At 41.5% G+C, this 10,827-nt stretch overlaps 1 protein-coding gene across 2 annotated transcripts in view; it reads right to left on the reverse strand.

Annotated features, from left to right (window-relative positions):
* LOC101853734 overlaps positions 1 to 10,827 on the reverse strand; it is a gene marked incomplete at its 3' end in the record, with an annotated part of 29,116 nt that overhangs the window by 5,543 nt on the left and 12,746 nt on the right. For both annotated transcript variants that reach the window (XM_005109272.2, XM_005109271.2), the window contains 1 exon segment: positions 189 to 326. In XM_005109272.2, coding sequence (XP_005109329.1) covers positions 189 to 326 — 138 coding nt within the window.

Raw genomic sequence — 10,827 nt, forward strand, 5'->3', positions numbered from 1 at the left:
TTCTTCTTCTTCTTCTTCTTCTTCTTCTTCTTCTTCTTCTTCTTCTTCTTCTTATTATTATTATTATCATCCTCATTAGATTCACACTAAGCTCATACTCCGTTATCTTCATATGCTACCCATTTTTGTCGGAACTGGGACGGTTTTTCTTAAATTGCTCGTTCGCATCAATACGATCAGCGTCATACCTGGCAACTGGCTCCATCCACTTCCTGGTATTGTAGCTCTGTCGAATTGCTGAGGATATGGTCCATGGACCACATCTCAAATCGCCAACCCCCTGAGCATTTCCTCTCCCACGTCCACTCTACTGTATATGGCGTCACCTGTAATTTTTGGCTTTAGCTTGATTAAAATTAGACTTAACTTAACGTCACCTGTCACTTTTGGATTTTGTTTAGACTTAATTTAACGTCACGTGTTTAACTCGCTGGCGTTATTTTAGACGGGGTGCCCACTAAACGTATTTGTTTTCAGTTTCAGGCGATCGAGTCGGACGATCGGCCCGATCCAGCTGTAGTGGGCACCCCGTATTAGATTTAATTTAACATTACCTGTAGCTCTCTGGTTTCAGTTTAGATTTAGTTTTACGCCACCTGTAGCTTTTTGGCTTTAAAAGTTTACTTCAGTTTTAGATTTAGTGAGTGTATGACGGAACGTGCAACACAAGACGGTCATATAAGTGCCGAAGATTTGAAGCGTTACAAGAGAGCAAGAAGCACAGAAAAGAAGGAGCAGAGATTAGGGCGACAGATGTTTGATAAGAAAGAAGGAACAAACCACACCAGATTTATTGTAACAACATCTGTCAGTCTTTGACTTTTAATGATAGCTTTACGGCACTCACAACACTATGAGGTCCAATAAGTGTCGAAGATTAGAGGTGCTTCAGGTTCGAGTAACGTGCAAACAAAAGAAGGAGAAGAGGTTAGAGCAATGAATTGTCATTAATCGCTCGTTCGATTTTGTTTCAAATTAAACTAAACCTCACCCAGCCACTTGACGGTTTTTGTTGTTGCGAGCTATATTTCATCATATTTATGGGTTTTGAGGTAGCGAGTGGGAGATGGCGAGATCTGGTTTTCAGATGCAGTGGTGCCCCCACGGTTGCCCCAACCACGGGATAGAAGAAGAAGACAAAGTGGGAGAAGGAGGGGTTCGGTAAATCGGATGGGGGAAGGGTGGAGGGGTTGGGGGAAGGGAACGCGAGGAGGGGTTGGGGGAAGGGAACGTGAGGAGGGGTTGGGGGAAGGGAACGTGAGGAGGGGTTGGGGGAAGGGAACGTGAGGAGGGGTTGGGGGATTGAGGAGGAGGGGTTTGCGATTTGGGGTCGGGGATGTAGGCACTTCAGAGAAATTTTCAAGCTTCTCCAAGCGCACTGAAATTAGGATTATAAAATAGAAAAGAGCTTGGCTCTCAGTTTTCAGAGCTTTTTACATTTTTGTGCTATCTTTGTTAGTTTAGAAGAGGCGACCATTTTTGTGAATCAATTTTCGCCTTGATTTGGCCAAATTTTTGCACTGCGTTTTGTGCCACTAAATTTCCAAATTTTGCTTCAAAACGTCATAAAATCTTTAATAATATTTGTATCATAACCATTGAGGTTTCATTTTGTCTGTTGTTTTATGTAGAAATAATAAATAAACAATAAAAGTCAAGTACATTGCGAGTAAAGAAATTATTTACCGTTTAATTACGTCATAAGCGTGACATCGTTCCAATGCCTATTATCCAAAAGAGAAATGGGCACACTTTCCATAATAATGGTCCGGTTTTCAAACGAAAAACATCCCTCATTTTGTTTTAAATAGTTCTTTAACTTGCTATTGGGGAATGATTAAAATTGAAAGCAGTTTCAATCTTACATGTATAACTCAAGTAGGAGGTTTGGGGGTGCCCTGGGGTGTGGTTTGTTCCTTTATTTCAATTAACAATCTACCGTACTTATCTGTCCTCGTTCTTCTCTGTGTATGTTACTCTCTTGTAACACCACTAATCTTCGGCCTTGTATAATGACCTTATTGTGTTACAAGTGCTGTTAAACCCAAGCTAAAACTAAACCTAAAAAGCATAACACAGATTTGAAGAATATAATATTTAACGAGTATGGTATAAAACCGGAGATTGATACAAGAATCACCATTATTATGATGATTACCGAGGAACATCAAATACAGATAAATGCACCATGCAATGATTCATACCCGGAAGAACAGCGACAACAGTTCTATGATCAACTGAGTGATCTTTTAAACACCGTGGATGACAAAGATAATGTGAGAGTCATAAGGGGTTTTAAAAGCAGAATGAGAACAAAGGAGATGACGTAGGAGAGATACTTGGGACCACAGAGAGACAGAGAAACAGATCAAAACAGCAATGAAAAAATGCTATTACAGTTGGGAACAGAACATGACCTCGTCATATCAAATACCTTCTCCCAACACAAAGGAGTCAAGTTAAAACTTTGTACAAATGGAATGACCTAAAGACAGCATCTCAAATTGATTTTATCCTGACCAAAAGATCGAAATTGTGAAACATCAGAGACTCAAGAGTGACACCCAACTACATCATAGACACTGACCACAGAGCAGTCATCATGGTTATCGACTCACCAAACAGGAAAAGGCTAACTAGAAGCAAAGAAATGACGAGAAGTCGTAAATCTCAGAAAAATAAATGACGATACCAAAGATAAGATACATGAACGTTTGAAAGATTTATTTCACAAATTGCTCAAACAACCGGGAGACATTGAAGAGAAATGGAGCCGCTTTAAAGAATGTGTGCATAGAGCATTAAAAGCAGAGTGCGACACCAGGAAAACAGGAGAGCAGAAAAGGAAACAACTTTATGGTGAAGGAAGCCATCCAGCTGAAGAAAAAAGCATTCAAAGTTTTAGTAAGAGTTTTACGGCACTTGCAACCCAATAAGGTCATATAAGGGCCAAAGATTAAAGGTGTTACAAGAGAGTAACAAACACAAAAAAGGAGGAGAGATCTGGACGATAGATGTTTGATCGGAGAGAAGGAGCAAACCACACCAGAGCACCAGCCATCCACCCACATGCATTAAAAAAAGTGGCAGAAATCAAAGACAGATGAAGATTATATCCAAAGCAGAAAGGAACGCCGCCAAACAGCAAGGGTAGTAAAAGAAGCAAAGAACCGATCCTGGAGAGCATATGGAGAATAGCTGGCAACAACATGTACAGTAAAGAAGACCCTAGAGAGTTTTACAAGAGCGTTAAAAGCATAAGGATGCGAAGGAACCGTTTAGCCCGACTGAAATAGTCAATGATGAGAGCCGAAACCCTATTTTCAGTAAACCAAAGATTAAGGAAAGATGGTAACGCTATTTTCAGAAGCTGCTGAATCCTACAGGAGACACAACACCAGACTGTTTCTCACCGAAGGAAACCACCCCAGAACCATCAATACTGCTGAGTAAAACCCAACATGTTATAAAGCCCCACAAACAAAGCACCAAGCGTTGATAACATCACAGCAGAAGAGATCAAGCTATGTGACCATATTAGTGAACTCTGGCTAAGGAAGATATTTAACCTGGCCGGGGAGACAAAAACAACACCCAATAACTGGCACCGAGCTGTCATTTGGAAAAAGAAAGGTAAGAAAGAGACTGTTAAACCTAGAGACAGGAATATCCATTCTCTGCCATGTGGGTAAAATGTTTGCCAAGATACTGGAGATGAGAATGAGACCAATTGTAGAGTTCAACTCAGTGAATCCCAGTTTGGCTTCAGATAAAGAAGGGGCTGTACTGACGCTATTTTTGCCTTAAGACAGTTGTGTGAGACTGCCACTGCACATGACAAAGAGCTCAATATCGCCTACGTGGACCAGCAAAAGACATTCGACCGGGTAAATAGAGGTCAACTTTTGGAAGTCTTAGAGGAATATGGTATAACAGGACAATCGCTGGAGATCATCTTGGCACTTTATAAAAACAGTCTGTATTTTCCGAAAGATCAACAGAAGGACTATCGGACCGTTTCTCAATCAGGTCTGGGGCGAGACAAGGGTGTGTTCTCTCTCCGCTTTTCTTCATCACTTACAAAAAAAAGATAACGAAAGCAGCAAATGACAACAAGCGAGCTTCTATTTGCTGATGACCAAAGTATACTAAATACAGATGAAGAGGAATTACAAAAACAAATCACAAAACTAAATGAGGTATGTAAACACCTAAACTTGAAAATCCTCATTTCCAAAACAGAAGTTATGAACGTCTGCAGAAACCCAAGGAAACTCAATATTCTTAATGACGGAACACAACTCCAAGAAGTAGAGGAATTTAAATATTTGGGAAGCATCTTCACTAAAGATGCGCGTATGGAAAAAGAAATCAAAACAAGAACAGTGAAGGCAAATGCTGTTACCTACCAGCTAGCACCCCTGCGTAGTCACAAGAACATCCCAACCGAAGTACTATCACAGCTCACCAATAGTATCTTCATACCAACCCCAACATACCAGAGCCAAACATGGTATCTAAGCAAGACACGCGAAAGACAAATCAATGCATGCGAAGTGATGTGTCTCCGCAAAACCATCAATGTCACCAAAAGAGACCACATAAGGAACGAGACCATACGTCTACAAACCAGAATACCACCAGTAATAAATTTCATAGAGCGTCAAAGAGTCAAATGGTTCGGACATCTAACCACAATGCCCTCAAAACAACTAACAAACTAACAGCTAGAGCTTACCACACTCGTGAATCCGGCTTCAAATAAAGAGGAAGACAAAGAAAGACCTGATTGGAATGGGTTAAAAAGGTTCTGGAACAACATATCTATCACAGACGCTACACACTTAGCACAGGACAGAAACCTGCACTTCCCCTTGACATCCTAAGTATACCAGAGGGAGGAAAAAGTAAAGTAAGAACTGAGGAGCAAAAGTGCTCACTTTGTTGCAACAGGCATCTTTATTCATGGTTGTTTCATCAGTGCAAAAGAGTAATATGCTTACACTACTAATACGGTGAGTCGTGAAAGGATGGTCGTGGTGGCGATTTTAAGGGAAATAAGATGACAAGAAGCAGTGGCGTCGCGTGGGTTGCAGACAAGGTGGTGCATAATTGGAAAGTGAACAAATGGACAGTAGGCTTAGTAGCTACTATTAAAATTTCTAAAGAAAGTCAATTAGAATCTGAAGGATATCCCGCAATCTAAATATATCTATATTTAACTGTTTCTAGATGAAACCACATAAAAGCAGCAATAAAGTGAAACAATACTAACAACTCACTATGTTCACAATCTGAGAAGATTTCAAGATTTCTAATTACTTCGTACAGCACAAAGACTTCCTACGCTATAGAGGGAGAGAACAGTTTCGATACCCATTCTTCATTGAGTTACCGTAGACTCTACACTAGTGCAGTAGATAGGCTCGCGGAAACTTGGATCACATTTTTTATTTGCACCAAACTGGTGCTGCGAAGAGCAGTTTCATGCACCTTTCTTCTTCCGCGGGAAGAATGATGCCTAGATTTCTCTACAGTGACAAAAATAACTTTGGTGCAAAGATTTTTCTTGCTCCCAGCACACACTACCGCAAGCGGTGCTACGAGCATTCCATCCTCGCCGTCTGTCTCATCACTGGCGCAGCCAGCGGGTGACGGATCGCAAGGATGTTGTAGGCCTAATGTAGATCTAGAGCACTGACTGGTTTAGAACAATTAGAAAAAAAAGGGGGGGGGGGGTGATGGCCAGGGTTAGGTGGAGCGCTTGCATCAATTGCACCAATGGCGCCCCGCCACTGACAAGAAGGATATTATATAGAGAGAATGTATGGAGAAAGAGAGAGAGAGAGAGAGAGAGAGAGAGAGAGAGAGAGAGAGAGAGAGAGAGAGAGAGAGAGAGAGACAGACAGAGAGAGAGAGAGAGACAGACAGACAGACAGACAGGACAGACAGACAGACAGACAGACAGACAGACAGACAGACAGACAGACAGACAGACAGACCGACAGACAGAGAGACATACATACATACAGACAGACAGACAGACAGACAGACAGACAAAGAGAGAGAGAGAGAGAGAGAGAGAGAGAGAGAGAGAGAGGGGGGCAGAGAGAGGGCAGAGAGAGAGAGAGAGGGGGGGGCAGAGAGAGATAGATAGATAGATACGAGGGCTGTCCCACGGAAAACCGGAATTTGGCTGTAATTTGAAAACTATTCAATATTTTCACATTCTGTAAACGGATATTTGTAAAACAATCATTTAGGAATTTCCCAATTGAGCACCATGAGCATCGCACAAACCAAACGCACACAGCAGTTCTCCAAAGATGGCTACCCCCTTGGAAAATTGGTCAAGGGTAAAAGTGAGGTCTGTCATTCAGTTTCTGACCGCAAAAGGTCTCAAACCTATAGAAATACACACTGGAATAAAGTCAGTTTACGGGAAGAAAGTAAAGGCAAAGTCACAGATATATGAGTGGTGCAGTAAATTCAAAACCGGGCATACGGATGTCAATGACAAATTCATGCAGGACCTTGTTTTTCTGCCAAGACTGAGGACAACATCAACAAGAGTCGCGTTAACAAACTCATTCAAACAGACAGGCGCCTACAAATTCGCGAAATTTCCGAGTCGCTAAACATTTCAAAGTCAACTGTCCATAGGATAGTGTTTGAAGAGCTGCACTATCAAAAGATGTCTGCTCGATGGTTCCCAACAGAGCTGACAGCTGACCACAAGACGCAACATGTTGAAGTATCTCAGACTTTGTTTGTTGAATCGTTGTCGCCAAGCTGCCACGGGAGTCATGAACGCATCTAGAGACCTCCAACAATACGATGAAGCATTCCTGAGAAGCATTATTACAGGTGATGAGACTTGGATACACCACATGACCCCTGAGACGAAGAGGGATTCAATGGTTTGGAAGCACACGACTTCACCTCCCGCGAAAGTTCAGCCATCGGTGAAGAAACTCATAGCCACGGTTTTCTGGGATGCTAAGGGTGTTCTGCTTTTTGACATTCTGGAACCAGGACAAACTGTTAATGCTAACAGATACTGCCAGACTCTTGATAAGTTGAGAGAGGTTGTGCGCCGAAAAAGACCAGGCCGGTTGTCCAGCGGGGTCATTTTGCAGCATGACTACGCAATGCCACACAACACAAACGCTACGAAAGACTGGATCCAAAGATTCTGCTGGTAAGTTTTACCACACTCCCCTCATAGTCCTGACTTGGCCCTATCAGATTATCACCTTTTCGGACCAATGAAACGCCATATTTCTGGACAGCGATTCACCGACGACGAAGACCTCGTGAGAGAGAGAGAGAGAGAGAGAGAGAGAGAGAGAGAGTGAGATTAAGGGGGGAGGGTGTCAGCGGATCCCACATTCTGGTTCCAAGCATTTTTCATTCTAGTTCATGCGGTTGAAAAGAAATAAAATCTGGACCAGTACAAACAATGGCCCTAAGATATAAGAAACTTTATCAAGCAAATAATTGCATCAGAGAGGGCCTATTTCGAGAGGCGCCCCAATCTTCATGCTACGCATTGAAAGGCTTTGGGCAGGAGAAAAAAAGGAGGGGGGGGGGGGGTGAGGCTCTGTGAAAGGGAAACACTTGGCTCTAAAAAGTCTCGTTTTCTTTACACTTTCGAATGAAATTAGGCACAATTAAAGGTCAGTGATTATAAAACCGACCTAAATTGATTAACTCTTCAAACTGGAGTTAAAAAATATCTAAGCTATGTATTTCCCTGCCTTGTATATATTTCAAACAATGAACAGAGCTAGCCAAAAGCTCAAGACTAAAAATGCGTGACGTCACAGCTAGGCGCGATGTATTGTGGAAGGGTTCAGCTAGGATTTCGTGGATTTGGTTGATAAAAGGGTAAAACTACACTATCAAATGTACAACTTGTAAGATAACTATTTAAACGTTTCCTGGTAAACCAAAAAGTGGTTTATCAACAAGGGTAGGTTTGTAAAAATATGACGAGACGATTAAAAAAATAAAACAAGCAATGGTTATAAATTGTCTATTTTTTATCTTGAAATAACTCGATACTCGTGTGTCGCACATCTTTTACTTTTACTTTTATCCGCCGCTTATACCCCCTTGGGTGTCGCGGGAATAAAGAGGCGTCTCTCTGCCACCAGCCAGACAACTTGGGTTATGGGGATGCCATGAGTTGTTAGTGTTTCTCTGACTCTATCTATCCAGGTCTTTCTCGGTCGCCCTCTTGTATTGTTGCCATTGGGTTTTTTTATGTAGGCACGTTGTGCTGGATGGTGTGATGGTAATCGCATGAGCTGTCCAAACCATTTGATTCTTTGTTGTTAAATGTGATGCATGATATCATTTGTGCCCACCATTTTTCAGATTACTGAGTTTCTAATTTTGTGTCACATGGTCTTGTTTATTGCTTTTCTAAGACATTGCTTTTCACATGTTGTAATTCTTTGCTACAATGTCTTGTTTGTGGTTCATGTTTGGCATTGATAGGTGAGTGTTGGAATGAATGTGGTGTTGATCATTTTGAGTTTTGTTGTCTTGGGGATGTTAGGATATTTCAGTTGTGGAGTAAGCTGGTAACTAACATTATTGACCTTTTGTACTCGTGTTTCAATTTCTCTGTTCAGTCGCCCATCCTCTGTGAATATACTTCCGAGATACCCAAACTCTTGGACCTGTCTGAGACTGTTGTTGTTGATGTGTATCCTGAGTGGTCCTAGCTTTCTGCTTACTTTCATTGTCTCTGTTTTGTTGATGCTGATCTTCATGTCGTAGTTGTTACATTCTTCGTTTAATCTGGTGGTGTGGTGTTGGAGACTTCGTTCATCTTTGTGTGCTAGGCTTTGGTAATCAGAGAAGAGTAATTCCTTTTGGGCGTCTGGTTCTGTGTCGGCCTGTTTTGTAATTCTATCCATATATATGAGATATAATAGTGGTGGTAGAACACAACCCTGTCTTACTCTGTTGTTATCTTGAACTATTGTGTGAGTCCCTCCGTCGTTCTTACTGTACTTATGCTGTTCTTGTAAATGGCATGGATGTTATCTAGAAGTTGGCCTCTTACAGTGTAGTTTTTGAGTTCTTTCCACAGCTTGTTTCTGTTCACTCAGTTGAACACTTTCTCCTGGTCGATAAATACTATGTTTAATTCCTTGTTGTGTTCTTTCGCACATTTGTCGTAGGGCAAATATTGCGTCGGTGCATCTTCTTCCCTTTCAAAATCTCATTTGGGCCTCACTCAGAAAAGGTTCAACTTTGTGTCTTGTGCACCGTTCCAATATCTGAGCAAACATCTTGCCCACATGGCTTAGCATTGAAATTCCAAAGTCTCTCTTACTGTCTTTCTTCTTCCAAATTCGTACTATGATCGCTTTTTGCCAGTCGCCGGGAACTTTTATTTCTCTCCATGCTTTCTGGAAGATTTTTGTGAGCCAAATTATTCCAGTTTCACCACATGCTAGGATGGTTTCTGTGGTAAGCTGCTTGTTTTTTTGTGTTTTTTTTTTGGGGGGGGGGTGGTTTTCACTGCCTGTCTGACCTCTGATGGTAGGATGGTTGGTTCTTCTTCCTCTGGTTGACGTGGTTGGAATTCTATGTTTTGTTTGCTTTTGAGTGGTGTTCAAAAGTTCAGAGAAATACCCCCTTCATCTAGATTTGATTTTGGAGCTGTCGATAATGGGGTTTCCTGCCTTGTCATTAATCATAGCTGTTGGGTCGTACGGTTCTTCTCTGAGCTTCATTGATTTTACACTTCTGTAACAGTCATGTGGTGATTTATGGCACAGTTCGCTTAAGTGTTCTCCATATTTTGCACATGATTCATTTTTTGATGCTATAACAAATGTTTTGCAGTTCCTTCTTGCTAGTCTGTATTGCATGTAGCCGTTTTCTTCCTTGGATTTTATCCATTTCTGAAAAAGTTTCTTCTCTTTTTAGACGGCCTCTTTGACGCTGTCATTCCACCATGGTGTTCCTTTAATGGGTCCTCTCCCAATTCCCTTCTTTCCACATACTTTTATCAGTGTTTCTGTAAGCAAGTTTTAAAAGACAGCCAATGTTTCTTCAACGTTCATTGCACTAGTGACTTGCTTTTCTAGTCTCTTTGCGATCTCGTCCTCAACTTTCTGAACATTGCCCTCTTCAGTGAGTTTTCGTAAATCAATTTTCTCTGAATGTTTCTTCTCCTGTTTTTGCGTGGGTTTTTTTTCTTCTCTTTACTCGTCATCATCACTCGTCGGTGATCTGTATCAGGGATGATGTTTGGGATTGAGCTCGGATCAGTTGTTTTTGTTCTGTGGGCGATTCGTCTCAGTATAAAGTCAATCTGTGAGGAAATTTCTAGGTTGTTCCATTTGTACCACGACTGAGTTTGACTTGGCCTGTGCTGATAAAAAGTATTTGTGATGAATAATTCATACTCTGCACAGAGAGTTAATAGTTGTTCCTCATTATTGTTACAATCTGAACTGGTGTCACCGTGTTGTCCAAGGTAGTTTTCCCGTGGTGTCCTTTTTGGGGCTACGTGCCCATTGAAGTCTCCCATCATGATTAGTTCCTCCTCATCAGGTACGCCGTTTATGGCGTTCTCCAACTTCTGAAAACATTCTTCTACATCTTCCCTTACGTGTTGTTACAAGGGGCGCAAACTTGGATGATAGTTTCACTTTTTTGCGCTTTCCGTATTCTGGTTTTCAGGTTCTTTTCAGATATTAATTCTTTCTTTATAACCCTTTCTGCCGTGTCAGGTTGTATTATGAATCTCACACCCTGAATTGCTCTCTCTCTCTCTCTCTCTCTCTCTCTCTCTCTCTC

Source organism: Aplysia californica, unplaced genomic scaffold (assembly GCF_000002075.1).
Source record: "Aplysia californica isolate F4 #8 unplaced genomic scaffold, AplCal3.0 scaffold00761, whole genome shotgun sequence".
NCBI classification, from domain to species: Eukaryota; Metazoa; Mollusca; class Gastropoda; order Aplysiida; family Aplysiidae; genus Aplysia; species Aplysia californica.